Source organism: Python bivittatus, unplaced genomic scaffold (assembly GCF_059951505.1).
Source record: "Python bivittatus isolate LINGU-HERP-01145 unplaced genomic scaffold, Pbiv_v1 ctg000690_np1212, whole genome shotgun sequence".
Classification (NCBI taxonomy): domain Eukaryota; kingdom Metazoa; phylum Chordata; class Lepidosauria; order Squamata; family Pythonidae; genus Python; species Python bivittatus.
The window spans coordinates 6,406,811-6,429,036 of record NW_028277096.1 but is presented as its reverse complement, the minus strand read 5'-3'; the positions used below and the strand labels follow the sequence as shown (position 1 = coordinate 6,429,036).

General features: G+C 41.1%; 1 protein-coding gene across 1 annotated transcript; it reads right to left on the bottom strand.

Annotated features, from left to right (window-relative positions):
• Positions 1-13,998: 13,998 nt before the first annotated feature.
• LOC103059204 (C-C motif chemokine 4-like) lies at positions 13,999-17,153 on the bottom strand. The gene is made up of 3 exons (XM_007436889.4): positions 16,982-17,153; positions 15,217-15,328; positions 13,999-14,346 (listed from the first exon to the last, which is right to left on the bottom strand). The coding sequence occupies exons 1-3, from the start codon at positions 17,052-17,054 to the stop codon at positions 14,214-14,216; spliced, it is 318 nt and encodes a 105-aa protein (XP_007436951.2). The 5' UTR covers positions 17,055-17,153; the 3' UTR covers positions 13,999-14,213.
• Positions 17,154-22,226: the final 5,073 nt, after the last annotated feature.

Genomic DNA, 22,226 nt, shown 5'->3' with positions numbered 1-22,226 from the left:
GCCACTCATTTGGCCAGGCTGCTAATTGGACTCAAGGTCCAAAGAGGCGAACTTTCTGGACACGCCCCTTCTTTCTTCCCTGCCCGTTTTCCCGCTCCCGTATCTCCCCCCGCCCTTGCCGTTGCTCCTCCTCTCAAAGGGGGAATACTGTCGCGAGGAAGCGGCGGTAGAGGCGCGTTCGCTTCGATGGGATTGGCTGTTACTGCGGAATCTGCCTGTTTTTGCACGTGCGCCAACTCCGCCCACCGGGGGGGGCGCTTTAAATGCTGCGCGGTGAAGGTGCTTCTGTGGATGTGCGGCTGTTCAAGATCCAGCTGCTGCGTTCGTAAACGCTAACTAGCTTGGCGTTTGTGCAACCACAGCCCGCATTGGTGTAGTTTTTGGTACATACTGTGCTCAGGGAGGTTGTTATTCAACTTATTCAGTACTTTATTCAAAAATGGATTCAGAACCCAGATTAAATGTGTTGTGAATACAGTACAGCTGGTGTTTGTTGTTCTGTAGTTTGATTTTGTGATCTTAATCAAAGATTGATTTCTCACATAAGTGTACATTATGTTTTTTTAAGAATTGGGGATAGAAGTGGCTACACTAACATTCAGCCATCTGTGACTGAGTAACTTCACTAATGAGTTGCTTTGCTCTTAATTCCATGTTCCAAATTGTCTCAAAGGATGTAATGCAAAAATAGTTTCAAAGATACCAAAATGTTCCAGGAGGCAAGAGAACCATCATTGTCTTACAGTGTTGGAGACTTGTATGATGAGATGTGAATCAGTGGTTCTTTGGATTTGGATGAGTTATTATTTTCTCTGAACCTGGGTCTGGGACTGATGGCAGCTGGAGTTTACCTACATCGGAAAAGCTGCAGTCCTTATTCACACAGCACCTTAACTCCATAATATGCTTACTGTAACTATAGTGAATCTAACCATGGATTACTAACTTGCACAGCACACAGAATCAAATTAACTACACAGGCTGGATTTATACAACATGTAAACTAAATTGTGGTTTGTATGCCAGGCAAACAACTTTTTTTGTGATCCATTTCTTAAAGAATGGGTGCTGGTCCTCATTCAAGCTGTCAGCTAGAAAGTTTGATCCATGAAAGTTGTTATCCCCGAGGCATATTGTGCAAGCCAGTTGCATAATAAATAGGTGGGGTGACTATATCTCAACCTGCACCATTACAAAACCCTTTTCTATCTTATGGGGTTAGGATATACTGGAGGTATGCTATGGACATGATAAACCATTTTTTATAATCTGAGCCTTCAGAACTTGATCTTCTCAGGTGGGGAGGCAGCTTTTACTTCTGAGAGAGGGAAGAATGAAGATTCCCACAACACAGAAGCAACGTTGTTGACTACTAGTGTACATAATTACAGTATATGGAGAAGTCTAATAATAACTTGTTCCAGAGTAGATGGGAGAGGAGGAAAACAATGAGCACTGATAGGATAGATATGGATTACCAGTGATGCTTTAAAAAGCAAGAGAAGAAAGATACCAGCCAAGCCTTTTTCTAAGCAGCATTGTGCAATCCAGATCGCAGCATCTTGTAAAAAAGTTCCTAATGGTGCTAGTGCTAATCAGCTAGTTAAACTGTACACTGCATAGTGGGTGGGAGGCTGAAAAAGCTCCATCTTAAGAAAATAATCTTGATTTGCTTTCTTGAGGAAACTAAGAGTGCTGCTGTATTTTTTTCCCCATTGAAGCTGGAGGCAGCAGACTTGTATAGAAGTGCAGGGTAGGCTCTCTTTTCCAGCACAATTCTGCTGCCTCTTGGAATTTCCATCTGAAGCAACTACCTCACTGGGCTTTATGGCAGGGTTGGCCCTGATTGTGAGAAACAGCATCTCCAAACCAATTGCCACATATTATAAAATATTAGCCTCCCAGTCCGGCACTGAAGGCAAGGTTTCTCTTTTCCAGTGTTGTTCCACAATGATTCTTGTTGCTGTCAGCATCTCTCTTAATAAATTATGATGCTTTTCATTTATATTCTCTAGGATCATAGCTAATAAATATAATTGTGGCTTTAATTCAAATTTTGTTTTCAGAATTGTCTGGATATTTGGGTGTACTTCTTTCCAGTACTTTGGAGTCTTTTTGCATAACTACCACATATGGGAAAATATTCAGAAATGGGCAGCTACTTTTAAAAGGAAAGAAAATATAGATGTGTGGAGGTTTAAAAACATGTATTATGATTTTGTATGTGGCATAAGCATGAGTAGAAGCAAGCTGATAATGTGAGGTCACCCTGGAGGAAAAAAAGACAGATCACAGAAACCAGACTGTGATCTTTTTCTTTGCTGTGAAGGGAGGCAGTATATGGGCACAATAAATGCTGTTGTTTATGGTACATGGTGTTGGTATCTGTAATTAGGGCAGATAAACTAACTAATCCTGTTAGAGCAGCGTTTCTCAACCTCAGCAAGTTTAAGATGCGAGCTGAAGTCCACACATCTTAAACATGCTGAGGCTGAGAAGCACTGGTTTAGAGGAATATAGAGGCACTATAGAAAGATAATCCTGTAGGTTGGGGGGGGGGGGTGTTTGGTTTTGTGCCTTCAAGTTAGTGTTGACTCCTGGGGACTGCCTGGACAAGTCCCTGTTGTTTTTCTTGGCAAGATTTCAGAAGTGGTTTGCCATTGCCTGCTTCCTAGGGCTGAGAGAGAGTGACAGGCCCAAGGTCACCCAGCTGGCTTTGCACCTAAAGTGGGACTAGAACTCTTGGTCTCCCAGTTTCTAGCCTGGTGCCTTGACCACTACACCAAACTGGCTCTCATCCCATAGTATTATCAAATGCTATGTTCCAGTTGTATGACTTAAAATATTTTATCATTCCTATGTAACAAAACCAAGGTATATAACCTGTAACCCTGTTTGTTCAGGTCTCTTTGCATTCTTTTGCCTGGGAGCCGAATTATCACTGTAGTTGTGCATGCCAATAAAAGATATTTTGTTTCATTGATCTTCAATTGCTATGGTTCCTTATTCAGGTGGGCATTTTTAGCACCACAGATCCCTGATAAGTTGCTTGCAGGGTGACCTCTTAGACCTTATAACCTGGCAAAGTCTTGATTATTTCTTCCCTAAGGTCATGCCTTCCCAGTTAGCAACTATGGCTCCTTTTGCTAAGTGAGGAAGGCTAATGGCTGCGATTGTGCAATATATCCCGAGAGAGGAGTACTGAACATAGTCTTGGGATCAATTCTGACCCTTTAGGAGGCTGAGCAATGGCAAACCACTTCTGAAATCTTGCCAAGAAAACTGCAGGGACTTGTCCAGGCAGTCACCAGAAGTCAGTACTGACTTGAAGCCCCCCGCCCCACCAACAAAAGGAAGCTGTCTGATAAGGACAAATCTGGCATTTATTAAGTATTGGAGCCCAAGCCACCTCTCTAGTCACCTGTGGTGAAGAATTTTCTCCTGCAGGTGACCAACAAAGAGGAATTTTGCAAACTGGAAAAAGAAAGATTTCCCCTTCATTTTCTTATACGTTCTATGAACAGGTCAGCCCATAATTATTATTGCTAGAATTGGTAAGTGTGTTTCAAATAATTATTAGCTAATAAAGACAGTGGCTTTCTGCAGTTATTGTCGCAGTACCCTTTTGGGTATGCAAACTCACCTGAATTAACATTGCTTATGTGCTATGTGCCTTTCAGCATGCACCTAGCACTGGAAGAGGCTGATCATGAGGTTCCCTTCTCAGTGCAGGTCATCTCAGCAAAGATGCCGCTGTGCCCAAGGGCACTCACTCCCCTGCATGCTGCTTCCACTTCTCCTCTCCTTGTCCATTCACTTGTCTTTAATTTGTTTGTTGGAAAGCTGCCCCTTTCATTTGGGGCTAATGGAATTAATAATGCAGCCACAGCTGGCCCAGCAGAAAAGTAGGTGCTGAATAATTCAAATCACAGAAGTGCCAGAGGAATGGAGGAAATGAGGGCTAAGGGGGCTGCCTGATGCCCTTGGTGACAGCCCACCTTAGTTTTCCAAAAGCGGGGGCTTGTGCTGCCAAGCCATACCTCTTTTAGCCGGCACCGTTCTGCCTTTCTTAGCATTCCAGTCCCTCCTCAAAGCCTATGATGTCTTTTGACACTTTCACCCTCATTCTTGCCTGCGGTGGCATTTCTGTTTTGAAATGCTCTCTCCCTTAATATTGAGGAGGCATGTATAATTATGTCTCTGCATGAATGTTTTTTTCCCTCCCTCTACCCCAGCTTTTTAATACAGGTTTAATATAAAATGTTTTTAATGTGTTGCAATTTAATCATTTTAATGTGCTTTAAATTTAATTGAAGGGGGGGTTAATTGTTCACCACCTGGAATGGTTTGGTTTTTTTTTATCATTAGAAAGTGGTCTTAAGATATATTAAATATATAAAATAAACTGCCATTCAGTCTCAGAACTGGAGAGAGATAATCCTTTGCAACCTGCTTCTGATTAAAACAAGAGTCAGAATGGCTTAAAATAGAATAATGAATAAAACATCACATAACAACATGTGCAGATTTATAAATGGCCATTGCTTAGGTGACTTACAGGATAGAAAAACAATCCAGTTGCTCAGCAATTTAGAGTTTGCTGCTTTGGCAACTCCAGGAGGAATTTGAAATATAGCTCTCAGAGGTTTCCACATCCTCTGAAAATGCAGACTGTATCCTTCTGGGAGAAGGAAGGAAAGTGAATAGCAAAATGATTGGCCAGAAGGAGTGGCACCCAGACACAACATTGGGTTTTGCTGCCATCTAATGGCCATCTGACCTTCCCAAGGACTTCTTTTCAAAAGACATAGTTGTACAGAAAGTGACTGTGATTAAGCTTATAATTCATAGAGATCATTGCTCAAGAGAAATATTATTTAACTACTGTAAGGGTAAAATGGTCTCTACAGCCACACAGAGAGGAAACTTACGTGGACATTATTAGGTATATTCTTTCCTGGCACCATGAAATATAGGTATGAGCAGGTGTTCAAATGTCAAAGGTGATTTCATGCCATAACATCCAGATTAGGTTTGTGTAATGCCTGAAGAAAATTATTATTTTACATGTATTACATGTATTCTAGCTCTTTTAAAAATAGGTTTAGTGCCTGCATTGGTACTCAAATCTATAATACAGAGTTGAATTCTGGATGTATATTCTAAGTTTCAACCCAGTAATTCAGTCTTCAAAGCACATATTACATTGTAGTATATTGTACAATTGTCCTGCTTTTAGGGTAGGCTAGTGATCGATCTAGTATCCAGCCTTGATGTACAGAATTATGCCTGGAAAATGAATGTTAGATTTCATCCTGGCATCTCATGCAGGGGAGATATGTCTGAAAGAAAAAAATTATATTCAAAATGGTCTTAGTAGAATGGAAAGCAAGGATGAAATAATCATAATGAAACGCAACAGAGATCAATTCAAAGTTCTGCACTGGAGATAAAAGAACTACACGGGTATGAGAACAGTTATCTGGTCTTTCAGTAGTAAAAGTGAAAAGGATCTTGCTTGGGATTGTAGTCAACCACAAGCTACACTTGAGTCAGCAGGGTGATAGAGGGAGAAAACAAAACAAAACAGTAGATCTGTCTGCATTTGCAGGAGTAAATCCATTTTGTTGTGTACTGATTGGGCGTCATCTGGAGTACTGTACTGCGTGTTTAGTTTTAACTGTGACATTTAGAGGTGTACACAGATTTGAACGGCTTCAGAGATGTGGAATGAAGATGATCAATCCCCTGCCAGGGCAGACATCTAGATTAAAATGTGCCCTGCAGGTGGTTTTCCACTCTGTGAATACATCCACAGAAGGGGAACCCAACACCTCTCTAGATAACTGGTACTGGTATCTTATGTTTAGGGGTTTTTTCCCCCAAAGTTCAATTGGAATCTCACTTCCTGTAATTTAAATCCATTATTTTGTTCTCGCTTTAGAACAAGAGAGAACAGGTCCTGACCTTTTGTGTGACATCTTTTCAGATATTTTAAGAGTGCTATTGTATCCTCTGTTAATTGTCTTTTTTCAGTGCTAAACACAGCCAGGTCCTTCAACATTTCTTCATGGGCCTTAGTTTCTAGTCCATAGATCACCCTTGTTGCCCTTTTCTAAAACTGTTCCATTTTTTCTGAATCTTTCTTTAAAAGTATGTGGTACCCAGAACCAAATACATTATTCAAAATGTGATCTACAAAAGCAAAATAAAGCAGAACAATAACTTCCTATGAGGAAATTATACTTCCGTTGATGCAGCCTAAAATTGCCTTTGTTGCAGTCTCATCACGCTACTGACTCATATGCAGTTGCAATCAACTGTTATTTCAAGATTCTTTTAAAAGTACTATTACCAACCGAGGTATCTAGATATGGGTGCATTTGATTTTTGTTTCCTAAATGGAGAATTTGTAGTGTCATATGTCATACAATTGCCTTCTACTTTTTTGTATACATATCAAAACTATTTTGGATTTTACCCATAGAATGTTGGTTTTCACAGCTGCTATTTACTGGTGAAATGACTTCTGGGTAATGCTGTGTGAGGCAATGCATATGTGCTGATGTATTTTTAATTTGAATTCTGTCTTCTGGGTATTAGCTATCACAAGCAAAGCCAATTTATTTCTGGTTCAGATACAGTGAATTTAGAACCACAAAAAGTCTATATTCTTCCTATTTGCAGAGCTTATGAAGCCATTATAGTATTGTATCACCCCACCTCCAGCTCAAGGGCTCAGCCAAGCTCCCCGCCCTTCCCCACAGAGGTTTAGTTGCCATACACAACACAAAGAGAGTGTCTTGGTGAATTAAATATGAATTTAAAATGTAGAAGGGGAGTGATGCACAGACTGAACGCTGTTCCTTGCATTCTCCTATTCAGGAGCAGCTGTAAGGAAGAACTGATTGATTCATTCTGTCCTCAGTGTTTCCAGGTCAGTGACAGTGAAGAAGGTTGCAAGTCAGCTTCAAACCGCTTTTGACAGACTGGGGAATAGAAATTGGTGATGTAGAAATGCCCTTAGCTGACTATGCAGTCCAGTGCTGGTGACATCTTAATGCTTGAGGTGTTTGAGTACTCAACTAAACCTTCAGTTCTAGATTTTTGCAGCAGCACTGGAAAGAGATCTTGCCTTTTACTGCCCAATCTCTGTATTCTGCTTCAGGTATTTAAAGCTATGGTACCAACTTTTAACTGGCCTCTGTGCTGTGTGCATTTCTGATATGCAGAAAGATATGAGATGAACCCTTTCCCACTCATGGCTTACAGCATTTTCTAGACTAGAGTCATCCAACTATCGCTGTGGCAACAGTAGCGAGGACAGGATTTATATCACCAACAATGCCTGGGTAATGCTAGTGAGCCATGTCTGTATGCCAGGAAAACCTGTTCTGACTGTAGTACTTGCTGATTTGCAGCAGCTCCCCAAGATTTAAGGCAAGATGCTTTCCCAATCCTTCAACAGATGTCAGGATCAGACCTGGATGTTTCATGGGCATAGCAGATGTTTTGTCACATCTGATGTGATATAGCACTCTGGGGGTCTTAGGACAACCTTTTCAACTTGGGCTTCTTCAGATGAGTTGGGAACCTAACTCCCAGAATTATTTGCCTAATGAAGTGGACATCAGGTCAAGGAAGGTTATCCTAATGTGATAATGTGATTTTATGATTATCATGGTTGTGAATTCTGTAAAGAAGGTTACAGGTTGGGGGAGGCCAGAGCAAAGAAAAGTTACTATATCTCATGCCCTCAAATCCCTCTCACATTGTTAAATTCTCTGTAAAATGTTATACCTTACTTTAAATGTTTTTCCGAGAAGGATTATCTCTTTGTCTCCTGGAATGAAACAGACATGGAGATCAAAATGTTATTTTATATGCTGGTAGAATATTGTTAAACATACATATACTGGGCCCAGTTCTCATGACACAATTCAATCCACTGCTAAGTCAGTCATTCAAATGCAATGAATGGATTTTAAAAAATCACCTGAGTGTGAATAGAGTCCTCATCCTCCAGGAAAACTTGCTTTTTCAGACATTCCTTTTCTCCAGCTGGTTTTCTTAGAGGACTAAGGATGTAAAACAGGACAACAAATTGGGCTTCGATTCAGCTACAATATCCCAATTACTACAACAGACTGACCAGGTGAAGTTAGTTTCCTCCTGGGCATGCCTGCTTTTGGTTAAATGTAATTCTCTTGAGATTAAAAGGATCAAATTTTTGACCTGTTTTTCCAAGTTAGCATATTGTGGGAATGGGCATATTGTGAAATGTTTGGGGGTAGCATACCTCAAAATGCCAGTTGCAGGGGAACAATAGTTAAAGTGGCATTTGTCTCCATCTCCTGCTTAGAAGCACCGCAGAGAAATTTGGTCACTTGGAGAAACAAAATGCTGGACTAAGATGGGCCTTGGCTTGATCCCTCAGAGCTATTCTAATGTTTTTCGGTTGTTGTGGTGATGAAAGCAACAAAACAACCAACTAGTTGTGCAAAAGTTTCCCTCTGAAATGACTTGGTAGCAACAGAGGGCATCAGGATGTGGCATCAAGAGGACTATTTCTTTGCAACAGACTTCCTTCTCTAAATGATTCATGTGGGCTTGGTTAAGGATGATGAGGGTAAAGTTGAGGGGAAGGGCATGGGTTAGGTAGATGTGCATCTTCACCTCAAAAATCATTGCAGAAGTCTTGAGACTAACACAAAATTATTTCCTGCTCTTTGCAATGTGGGTAACTACAGTAGAAGCATCTTGAAACAGTTGACGGTAAAAGAAGCAGTACCATACTTAATAAAAGAATACATTAAAACCACATTCAATCAAACCTATGCATTAAAAAGATTAAGAGAGAATTCTGATCATGTGGCTAGTCACCACTATATAAACAAAGCAAAAGGGCAGACCACCCATGCACAGCCACCAGATGACATTCAGTGGTTTTTGGTACATGTCATAGGTCCTTTCCTGATGATCTTAATAACCTCCTAATGGATGATGGCAAGTATCCTGGTCCCATGTTGCTTAGGGCTTTTTATGTCATAGCCTGTCAGCCCTTTGAGGTAGACCAGACTTAAATACCCAAGTCATGAATACCCTAACCCCCTCCCTGCCTTTATCCTAAAGAGAACTCGGGAGGGTCAAGTCTGAGATGCTTTCTCAAATTCCATTCCTCCTTTGGGCTCCAATTTCTCTTATCTGAACTGTGCCTTGGCTGTGGCTCTTCCTCCTCTTCCTCCAAGTTATTCTCACCACCCATTACGTCGCCCAAACTTGAATCTGTCTAACTGGCAACCAGTGTAGTTGCTTCAACAAAGGAATTACATGTACATGGTCAAGGGCCACACATAGCCACCTGCTGCCTCATTCTGCTCCAACTGCAGCTTCCAAACCAAACACAAGGGTAGTCTTGTGCATTAGTAATCTCAATGTGAAGTTACCAACATATGAACAACTGTAGCTAGGTTGTCCTTATGCAGGAAAGGGCATAGTTGGTGTACCAGCTGAATAGGCATACCATAGACATTCCTAGCCATGGAGGTCACTTGAGTCTCCAATGACAATGATTACTGTAGGAACACCCCCAAATGATGTGCCTGCTCTTTTTCAAGGGTGTGTCATGAAACCAGACGTCACCGACAATGGGATTACTAACCCCTCTGGTACCCAGGGCATCCCCTCTCTCAAGCTGGGTCCTAACAATTGTGCCACTAAAGGTTTGAGACAGATCCATATCTCTCCTAGAGAGCACAATATTTAAGCTGGCCCTACTAAGGCAGGTTCAGGATGAATGTTGGGATCTCCTGGGGTTTCCAACACCACAGGTTAGACCACCTCTGCCAATTTAGTGAGGTTGTTGGACAGCAAAATAGGCAGTACACCAGGCTGTTTCATTGATCCAACACCAGAGACAGAGCCTTGTAACCTGTCCCGGTGTGAAGGGGTTTCTGGTGAACAAGATGCTGTCCTATGGTCAAGAATTATGCCCCCCAGCTCAGACTGAGAAACCAGATGAGCACAGCTGGTCAACTGTACTTAATTCTCAGTTATAAATACCAGGACAGCTTTTTTTCATCCGTGATCAAATCATGAATCAGTTATGTTTTTAGTTTTTAGTTTCCCCTAGCTTGATGAAGATTAATGGGCTACACTGTGTTGTTCTTATGAACCTAGAATTTTGGCCTTAATGCTTAACATGTTTTAAACTGTCAGAAAGAATGAATTTCTAATGCATGATCAGGTTTTCTGGAGGATAATTTAGCTAATGAAGGAAATCCAGTCATGCATATTTCATATGAGAGCTAAATAAGAAAGGAATATGGATCAGTTTGGCTATTCATTAGTTATGTTCAACTTAATTAATTCTCATGGGGAGAAAAAGGAAATTTGATGGTTGGGATATTAGGAAAGATTGTTCCAGTGGTGAAATATGAGAGGATTCAAGAAAATGATGTAGATAGAGAATCTGGAAATGTTAAGATAATAAATTCTGGTTGGATAAGGACAAATGTTATACCAGGTAACCAACCTGGTCTGAAGATTTGTTTCTCAGCATAGCCACATGGTGGAGCTCTTGTAATTTGTTAGATGCATTTCTTCCTAAGGATCAACATGCCTCCTTTTTGCGAGTCTTGAAAAAACATGGAACCAAGCTAGTTCTTATTTTTATTGTGTAGTTCCAATCAGATAAATAACACACATACCACTTTTCACTGTGGCAAAAGGTTAATCATATTATCTCAATTAACGATCCATTTAATCCATCTAGTTTGGCAATTAGCTTCTGATAGAAAGCTCCTACAAAAAGCTTCCTATTGAATGTATCCCATTTGAAATCCCACTCCATCCCTGTAAGGTTTCCTTTTTGTTTTCTATCTAATAAGAAACATTTGTATTTTACTTATGGCTGGATAAATACATGGCTTTTAGATTTCCATATAATGGGTACTTAGTTATTGAATATGTTCAACATCACAGAGCAGATGCATTTACACCAGTGTTTTTCAAACTTGGCAACTTTAAGATGTGTGGACTTCAACTCCCAATCTTAAAGTTGCCAAGTTTGAAAAACACTGATTTACACAAGATGCAAAGCTTAGCTTTAAACTTCTTAATGTGTGTGTATGTGTATACCTTAGACTCACAAGCAAATCTCAGCTGTCTATTTATGATGCAGTGTTTTATGCAGCCAATAAAATGAATTAATTCAACTGCCAAATTAAGTGTTGTGTGTGTTTCTTTGTCTCATCAGTCTTAGATGTAACTGGAAATTTGGTATTACCCCTTAAGCAGTCTAAACTATCCTTCTCAAACTATTGCCTTCCAGATATCTTGAGCTTCTGTTTCCAGAAACCCACTCAGAACTAATCTACAGTAGCTTGGAATTTAGGGAGTTTCAACCCCAAGATTTCTGGAGAGAGTTCTTTACAGTTCTCTTCAGAGATAAATATGCTATAACTTGCTTTCAGATAAGTAAATACAGGATTGAAGTCAATGTCTGCTTCATCACTAATTAAATCCAGACTTGGCTTCAGCATCAAGGCAGACTTTTCTCTTTATCCTATCTTAGGTTGACATGCAAATTTTGGTGGTGGAAGATGAGCAGTGGAATCCGTGACTCCTTTTATATGGTATGCCACATCTGTTTAATGTCTACATGAAGCTCCTGAGGAAGTTCATGCTTGGTTCAGGGTGAAGTGTCATCAATGTGCTGATGAGTTTATACCTGCAGTTCCCAAACTGCAGCTGCCGTGATGCCGCAGCAAACTCAAAGGGGTGCTGTGAGCTATTTTACTGCTTGATAAACGGAACTGTGAGTTTGCTACGCTGCCCCAGGGCTCTGCAGCACAGAGTTAGGGAACTGTTAGGAATGCTGTGAACCAAGAAAGATTGGGAACCTCTGAGTTATTTCCATTCAGAATCAAATAGGTGATCCTGTGAAGGTCCTTATCCGATGTTTGGAAGAATCTGGATGGGACAAACAAGTTGATGGCTGAATCTTAGGAAGATGGAATAGGGATTGGTGGCTGGCACTTGGGAGGATTGCACACCCCCTCCAAAGAGCAGGTCTACAACTTGGATGCTCCTGGATAGGCAGCTCCACTTAGATCAGCAGGTGGAAGCTGCCACCAGGAGTGCGGATGCTCAGTTATGGCCATTTTTAGTGCAGGAGGCCATCATTACTTTAAAATTGGATTATTGCAATTCACTCTACATTGGGCTGCTTTTGAATACTACCCAGAAAGTCTGGTTGGTACAAAACAGAGTGGCCTGCATTGTGCAAGCCAGTTCAGCAATATTTTTTGTGAATGCTACACTGGCTTCCAGTAGGTTTCCAAATACAATTTAAGGTAGTGGTTTCAACTATAAAGACCTACAGAGCAAGGGCCAGGATTTCTATGGGACTGTCTCCTCCAAGTTGACTCTGGCTTGCTTGTCTGTTCTGCTCAAGAGATGTTCCAGATTCTCTGTTTAGGAGAAGTGTGCCAGGGCCCAGAAGCAACGCCCCTCTATTCCTGCACAACCCTCTGTAATGTGCTGCCCCCTTAGATCTTTAGTCACCTTACTGAAAGCTGTGGAAATGTGTGCTTTGCTTCAGAACCTATTGGCAGCAGGCTACTTAAAATTTTACTGTTAAGAGTTACTATATTTATGTTTATTGTTTTTTATGATTTGATTTGTAAACTGCCCAGTGGTATGTAATTGCAGAAACATAGAAATAGTTAAAATACATAAATCTGATGGTGCTCTGGAGAACCTGAAAGCTCCTTCAATAACTTCTGACACTTCAAATGATTCAACATAATAAAGATGTTACCCAATACACCATTTTGGGACTATTTCTTACAGACCACCAGGACTTGATTTGCTTTTGACCTGTCAGCAAGCATAAGAATTTGCTTTGCAGTGAATAACAATGAGTTCTGTAGATGGTTGTTGAGATCAAAAGGCACTTCTGCAGAACTGGAGAAGCTACAGGAAAGTAATTATGAATGAGATAGATCACCACTCATAATACTTTCTCTGGGGTTAATTCAGAGAATTGGCTAGAGATTCCAGACATATAAAAAGTACTGCCATAAGTACCCATTGGCTTAGAGAAATTGCAAGGAGTAGGATGGACAAATTCATGAAGAAAAAGGAAAATTTTGAATGTTAGTTTGGATGGCTATATGGAACCTCCATGTTCAGAGGTCTATCTCTAAACCAGTTGCTAGGATCAATAGCAAGAGAAACAGTTTTCTTCACCCTTTGCTTGAAAGCTTTTTTTTCTGGTTGATTGTTGTGGGAAAAAAGATGCTGCACTATATGGGTCCACCATGGTTTAATCTAGCTGATGGGTTATTTTAGGTGTTTACTGGACAGAAAGTAAAATATTCAACATCCTCAGTCCCAAATCCTAACCTCCTATTCAATTCTTTGTCATTTGTTGTTCAAGAGAACTGGTACTGGGAGCATCTGGTTGGTTAAATACCAATGTCCTTGCTTTAGTACTAGATATAAACATTTTGCAGCTTTTTATATGTAATTTCCAAACTCTAGTTACCTAGGCTATGTGTAAAGTTAGCTGGTTTGAACAAAGAGATATCTGAGTGTATCTTTTGAATACCAGGATGGACTCTAGGAACGTACAGAATAATATCTAATTAATTAATTAATTAATTAATTAATTAATTAAGGTATATAGCCACCCATCTCAACTGCATGACTCTGGGTGGCTTACAACAATTTAAATAATACAAGGAACAATACAATCAAACCAATAAAACATATTAAAAAACCAGTCCAAATTAAATTAATAAAATCTACAGCTAGGATCTGAAAATGGAATGTGAACATGGACAAAATGTGACAGCTGATGTGGCACTAGGATTTTTAAAGTTCTCAGGCAGAGCTTTCCCACAATTTGTAGGGAGGGGGAAGAAATCAGTCTTTAGATTTCAATAACATTAGTAGAAAAACATTTATTACACAAATATTTATTCTGTTTGATCCATATTTTAACACTCAAATATATAAATGTATAAAATAAATAAAATGTTCCTTATCTTGGGTTCCATCTGTTACATAAATAAAATAATTACTAGGAGTGAAAATTCATTCCCTGAACACTTTAAATATACTTTAAATATTTTAAAATAAATCCCTGAGATTTAACTGCAGTTGCACCTTGATTAGACAATAATTTATGCAATCGTGTTATGCCCTTAGGCTTTCATTTCTGCTGCATATGCCTCAGTTCCATGCGCTGTTTGGTTCGCTTTGAAGTTATTCATACAATCTTGGACCCACTTCTCAGCGGGATCAGCACAAATCTGTAGTTTTTTCTTTGTGATGAGCCTGGAGGGAATAGTAGGAATAACAAGAATTATACCTCCCAATATTCTTTTCACACCAATTGCACTGTTTTCCATTGGCTTCCTCTGCTTATCGCATTTTCTGCTTCAACTGAAGTCTAATTTCTAAGACTTCCTTAAAGATTTCCCTTAAATTATTCCACACAGCAATTATGCTAGGCACAGAAAATGGCATGTATGGTATCAAACACATAATCTTCAAACCTTAATCTGGAAAACCTGACCTTCCTCCATGAATATAGCAAATTACATAATTTCATTAGGACAATCTTCCCCAATCTGGGGATCCTCAGCTTACTGATTTCACCTCCCAGAATTTCCATGCTTGGCCATGCTGGTTGGGGAATTCTGGGTGTTGACGTCCATACTACTGGAAAACACCCATGGTGAAGAAGATGCATTCGAAAATGTAGTAGCATTTCTTACAATTAAAAAAAAGACCAAGGCTTGTTATCACACCACTTGATTTACACAATGCACTAAGCTAGGTGTCTTTTAGCCATGCTTTAAATAAACCAAAGTTAGTGGGTTTATACAATAAGCTAAGGTAATACTGTATGGTTCTGTTTGGCTTAGCTTGATGCGCAAACCCCATCAACTAACTAGATCAATGAAATAAATGTCTTGTTATGCCTGCTTTATTATTGGCCATGATTTATAGGTAATTCTGCTGGGGAATTCTGGGAGTTGAAGTCCACATATCTTGGACTTCATGCCAAGGCTGAGAAATACTGCTCTAGCGAGCACATATAAAAAGAGGTGGTGATGGTAAATCTATGAACATGTTTTAGCCAGTGCTCACTATACCTGCTCTACACCTGATAGCTGAAACTACTTTGGAATTGGTACTTACACGACAGCTGGCTGAGAGCATTTGCTACTTGTTTCATAATAATTGACCACAAGATTACGTGGAATCTTCCTTTTTGTGTAGCTGAAGCAGCAGGAAGTTGGGGGATCAGATGCTAAGAGAGGAGATGAAAAAACAAGTAAGTGGAAGAACAATTTTTGACTTTTGAAACAAAAGGCAATAGGCTTATGCTTGGCAAGAACTTGGGTTTTTTACTTTGGAGTTCTGGAACTCCAGAATAAGTAGAAGATTTTGTTGTTTAGTCGTTAAGTCGTGTCCGACTCTTCGTGACCCCATGAACCATATTGCGCCAGGCCTTCCTGTCCTTCACTGCCTCCCTGAGTTTGCTCAGTTTCATGCTCATTGCTTCAGTGATGCTATCTAACCATCTCATCCTCTGCCGTCCTCTTCTCCTTTTGCCTTCAGTCTTTCCCAGCATCAGGGTCTTCTCCAAACAGATCTCTCTTCGCATTAGGTGACCAAAATATCTGAGCTTGAGCTTCATTATCGATCCTTCCAATGAGCAATCAGGGTTGATAAGTAGAAGAAGAGGACTAATTATTCAGCAATGATGGAAGAGACACTATATATCAATGTTTCTCAACCTTGGCAACATTAAGATGCATTGATTTCAACTCCCAGAATTCCTCAGTCAGCATGCTGGCTGGGGAATTCTGGGAGTTGAAGTCCACACATCTTAAAGTAGCCAAGGTTGAGAAACTCTGCTATACTGTATATCCTTATAAAAGGCAGTCTGTCATTGACACTTTCTTCTTCATTTGCTCCAACCCCAGAGGCCTGCACTAAAATTTTCATTTGAAGGAACCACCTTGGGAGATGGACTGGTCTCCTTCACCTGAGGCATTTAAGCAGAGAGTATATAGCCACCTATCTGGCTAGAATTTCAGGATGCCTGAATTAAGTAGAGGGTAGGATCAGATGGTGTCCAAGGAACCTTCACCTTCTAAAATTCCATGGTTCCACCAGTTTACAATTCACAACAGTATCAGCTACCCTGGTTATAGTTCAATATGGTGCAAACTCTGAAATATGTTGATTTAATAACTTGGTTCAAAAAATTATGCAAACCCAACCTGTATGTTTCTTGCCTTAATCATCACAGAAGCATGGTATTCTAGTGTTTGGGAGCAAAGTATTCTCAGGTTTGAGGCCATGATGACTTTTGTTACATAGGCACCCTGGTGCCCTCCAGATACATTGAATTACAACTCCCACAGTGCCCTGCCATTCTGACCAGCTGGGGTTGTTGGAAACTGAGGTCCAAACCATCTAGAGCAGTGTTTCTCAACCTTGGGAATTTTAAGATGTGGGGACTTCAATTCCCAGAATTCCCCAGCCAGCAAAGCTGGCTGGGGAATTCTGGGAATTGAAGTCCCCACATCTTAAAATTCCCAAGGTTGAGAAACACTAATCTAGAGGACACAAGGTTACCCCTAAGGTTTCCTGATCTCCCTCTTGCCCTTGATGAACATGTTCAAGAGGGTTGCAATCACTCTTTGACCACTAAAAAGCGTGGGACGAAAACAATGTGCCTATTTCGACAAAGAGATCCTCCAACAACTTCCCATAGCATAGGTCGGAGAGAAATTGTGGTTTTTAAGAGAAAGGAGAGTAGTTGGGGACGATTGCTGCCGCCCACACACAGGTTTCTCTTGCGCCCCGTCGCCTCGGGTTCAAACGCGGAAGCGACAGACCCTTCCTCGCCCCTTTCTTTCCCGCCCCCTTGTGCAGACTTGCCCGGACTGACCTTGAATCGAAATGCTGAGCAGCAGCAGAAACAGCAGCGCAAGAGCACCGGTAGTCTGGGCAGCAGCGCGCATGGTTGCGAGGGCAGGAGAAGCTGGGTTGGCTGCTGAGAGATCCTGGAAAGCGTGTGCCCGTCTCCATGGCCCTCGGCGCTTATATGGTGGCCTCTCGCAGGCGAGGGAGGAGCCAAAAGCTGCTGCTGGGATTTCCAGGGAATGAACTCATTTCGAAAACCCCACCATATTCAGCAAAGGGGAGGGGCGGAGAGTTTGATGAAACTGTGCCGGCCGCCACCAGTTCTGTGCTGCGCCGGAGCGAAATCTTGTGCAATCCTGGAAAAACGCCGCTCCCCTTTCAACCGGGGAGGCACAAGCTTCTTTTCGATTTGCATTCGACGCTGAGCAATCCCGTGCACATTCTCGGAGGGGATTTTTGGATTGGCGGTGCTGGGACGGGAGGAGAATTGAAATGGAAAAATGCTATCCAATGCATTTCAGTCTCTATTCCCACATCGCAGTCCTAAATTCTGGTTAGCAAAACACAGTTGCTGTGCTGACATAACATGCTGTGGCTACACCAAAAAACTGTTTAACCGAATGTCCTGATGTCCTACATCATGTCCTACAATACAATGTCCTATTACGATACAATGTCCTACAGGCCAAACGATCTCAAATGCAGGTGTGGCAGGCTTAAGTCACTGTGGAGCCCTTGGTGTTCTCTGAGTTTGATTGTTTTCTTGCAGACATTTCATTACCTGACTAGGTAACATCTTCAGTGCTATTCTCCTATTAGCCTTAAGTCAGCCATTCTGGTATTTCCCCGTCTTTATTTGGAAACGGTTTAAGTGTCTCCTCAAGGTAGGCAAGATCTCATAGGCTTTTCATCCCATGCTTCAGAGAGAAGTCGGTGATTTGGCAAGGTGGGATTTGGAACAGCATATTTGATGCGGGTTCAAGGATAGGTTGGCAGTGCTTCAACTGAGCAGGTGCCTTGTCTCCTTTACACAAGACCTGGTTGCTTTCTGGCTAAATATGTCCTAGGTGGGGCTGTGCTCAATAAAGAAGATTCAGCATATTTAGCAACATAGCAACAAGAATGCTAACAAAGGATCTGGTACTGGCTGCCTCTTTGTTTTGAGGTCCAGTATTTTTCTTTGCCCCCATTTGGTTTGGCTCATTTTGGAATCCTGCATGTTCCTTCAGTCCTTACAGTTTGCTTATGGTTTGCTAGACTAAGCAGCAGTTTCACCCAGTTTCACTAAGAGACTAATTCAATTTTGTTCCCGAAATCTACAGAAAAATTATCTCAAGATGTTTCAGTTTTGTTGGAAAAGGCCCATGCCTTCATATAATCATAAATTTCAAAGGGCTATTTAGGTCAGCAAGTGAAACTCCAAACTCCCTAGAATCAGAATGTGTCTATAGCACCTCTTGAGAGTAACACATTTTATTATAATGCATAAGCTTTGGTGAGCTCACTTCCACTGTTAGCCTTGAAAGGTGCTACCAGACTCTTCCTGATTTTTGACTACCATAGACTAATGTGGCTCTCCTCCTCCAATGTCTACTTAGCCAAGCTACCCAATTAAAGTACCCCTGTCATAAGGGATCGTGCATTATGTATCCAAAATATCTAACATTTAACTTCATTGTTCCAATGAGTGTCTGTTTTCCTTCATCTTGTATTGAACTATTGGTTGTTCTCGTTGTCCAAGATACTGTCAACAATTTTCTCCAGTTTAAAGATATAGATTTTTCTTTGGTCAGTCTTTCTGATGGTTCAGCTTTCACAGCCATATGTTACAACAGGAGAGACCATGGCCTTGACGATAGTGTGATGTCTCTGCATTTTAATATTGTTTAGTTTTGTCATACTTTCTCCTAAGCAGCAGATTTTTTTTAAAAAAATTATAATTACAGTCACCATCTCTGTGAATTTTTGAGCCCAAGAAAATAAAGTCTGTTACCACTTTTACTACTACTTGCCCTATTTGCATTAGGCTGGCACTAGCAATCGATACAACCTTAAGATATTTGATATGTAGCTCAGGGAGTCCTTGGGGTTCTCTGAGCCTGATTGTTTTCTTACAAACGTTTTGTTACCTGGCTAGGTAACATCTTCAGATGTTATTCAAATGAGCGCAAATGCACCACAGCAACCCAGAACAGCAGAAAAAGAAAACAGATCACCTATACAACAACTTCCAACAAAATGGATATCCACGCAACTTTATCAAAAAGTGCCTGACCACTCAACCTACTACAACACAACACGCACAAGCTATGAAAAGGATAACACTGCCATACATCAGAAATGTCTCAGAAACCACCAACAGACTATTACAACCACATGGCATCTCCGTAGCACACAAACCAACTAAGGCCCTCCAAAACATCTTAAGTAAACCAAAAGACCCAGTAGCCCAAGAAGAAAAAGCAGGAGTCATCTACAACATACAGTGTAAGGGCTGTAACAACCACTATGTAGGACAGACAGGCAGAAGGCTTGCAGAGCGCATCCATGAACGCCAACTAGCAGTCAGAAAACACAATGAAAACTCCTTAATCTCACAACACATGGAAGACTTAACCATAGTTTCAACTGGGAAACTGTCAGCATCTTAGACCAAGCTACATCCAAAAATGTGAGGGAATTCCTGGAAGCTTGGTATTCAGACAAGGCAGCCATCAACAGGCACACAGAGATAAACAACATCTACACACTATTCAAAAGAGACAATAAAAAGGAAACAAATGACCAGAACATCTCCTCACCAGGAATCATCACCCAGATAAGCAGAGATTAATGCCAAGATTATCACCAGACAATCAAGCAGTAAACAATACCCTAATCAAGGAACTATGGGGGAGGGGGCGGTGGGGGGAACCATCCCCACCAACACCGGCAGGGCAAGTCACTGTATATAAACAGAGAGCAAACCCCACTCCATACTAGCACTGAAGATGTTACCTAGCCAGGTAATGAAACGTTTTTTGATTTTATATTGAGCAACAGATTGGCTTTTGCACTTCTGTCTTTTCTTAATTTCTTAATTCTTCCTTATTTCCAGCTATCTAAATTGTTCCTTCTGTTTCTCCACCATTTCTTGTGATATATTCTACATAAATTGGTGACAATATGCAATCTTGGCATCCTCCTTTCCCAATTTTGAACCATTTAGTTGTTCCATATTCCGTTCTAACTGTTGATAGCTAATCACTATCATTTCTAGCAAAAATTGCCCTTGTGTTTCCAGGCAAAATGTTCTTCCTTTATATGCAGTCTAAATCAACAGCATCCTTCCCTTTGAACACACTTTATTTTCTCTACCTTCACACATATACATTTTATACACATTTTTTTCTCATATACATACGAAACACAGTTTCTTCTATTGTCTCCCCTATATCTTACACACATGTGGGATTCCTGGCCTTCTTTATTAAGGTTATCAGATCCAGGCCTCAAAAATCTTGATGAGTTTTTCCTTCTCTTTGCTGCTATCTAGTGGTTGTCCAGAATACAGAATACCTCTGAAGCTCTAGTGGCCTGTTTCTCATAATGAGATGGGAGACTGTCCTTGCATGGGGGGTCAAGACTAGCATCTAACCAACTATTGGCCACTCAAGGCTGCTAAGAGTATGGCCCCTCCCCTCCAGTCACTGGACACAGCCCTCCATGGCCGTTTTGAGTCTCAGGAGAGAAGAGACAGCTGGTTTCCACAAAGGAAAACCTCTAGTTCAGAAAGCACTGTTAAGACATTATGTGGACTGCAAATACACACTGGTATTTGCCCAAGAAGGGCACATGTAACACCTTTGCTGTGGGAGTTGCATTGGGTTCTAGTTTGTTCTGGGTCCAATTCAAGGTGTTGGTTATCACCTTTAGAGCCTTACATGGCATGGGTCCAGGTTACCTGAGGGACCATCTCACCCCCATTACATTGATCCATCCCACCTGGTCCGGCAGAGAAGGCATGTTGCAGTTCCTATCAGTGAGAGAATGTCAACTGGCGGGTCTTAGGAGGAGAGTCTTCTCTCCCGTTGCCCCTGCCCTATGGAATACTCTCCCCCAGAGGTGAGGCAGGCCCCTACCCTCCCAATTTTTCAGAGGAAATTGATGACTTGGCTCTAACTTGCCTGGGGTGAGGAAAGATACAATCGACCCTGGGGATGGCTGGCACCTTGATGATGCTCCCTGAGTTTATTAACCCCTAATTAACATCTGCCTCTTGGAAGTTTTATAAAGGAAGTGTGTTTTTAACTTATTTTAATTAATTAATTAATTAATTAATTTTTATCTATTTTCATTTATATTTATTCTGTTTTTACTGAAAACCGCTCAGAGTCACCCCACAGTGAGATGGGTGGTGACAAATTTGAAATATAAATAAAAATAAAAATACACATTTATTGGAAGACTGCTAGATCTGTTCTTCAATATGGGTCCAGCTGCCTGTCCAAAGATTGGAAGAGCTGTCAGTAAAAGAAAAGGACAGGGAATAAATGTGTCCCAAACAATCCTGTTACATGCTTTCTACAAGAATAGATTTTGTGTGTCTGTTTTTTCTATTGGCTTTATGACTTGGGGATAGGGTGGGGGAATGGGACTCCCATTTGGCTACTCCATTGCCACTTTGAATTCTCCATGGCCTATTTCTGCCAGCACCAGTATTCCCTTGCAGAATTGGGCAGGGCAGAGGCAGTCCTTGATGTCCACAGAGGCACCTGCTGCAGAGGTAATCTGCTTCTTATACTCACCGGCTGACTAATCTTCTGCCTATGAAGACCTGTCTGTAAGGAAAAGGATGGCTTAGCTGATTGAAAATAGGGAAGAGATTTGCCCCACGCTATCTCCCAAATGGGCATATTATAGGTTTTCTGTTCTTTCTGATGAGAAAAGCTTTTGTATGTGTGTAGCTCCTACTCCATTGCATTGATGATGGGAGGCACTGCCATTTCGGTTACTCCAGCAGCATTTGGCATTCTCTGTGGGCTACTTCCAGGCTGGGCCAGCCATGGCCACTCACTGCCAGGATACCATTTCCTTGCAGCATTTCTCAAACTGGGTAGATGGAAATGGGATTTAAAATTAGATGTCTTCCCTTTAAGTCTGAGTGACAGTCACAGACATAGTGGAGGGATACAGTTGAAGCAGGAAGATCACCCCATGGTCTTCCCAATTCCTTCATTGCTTTGGTGACCTGTTACTCAGGCCAATTCCAAACAAGGGTCTAGTGATCT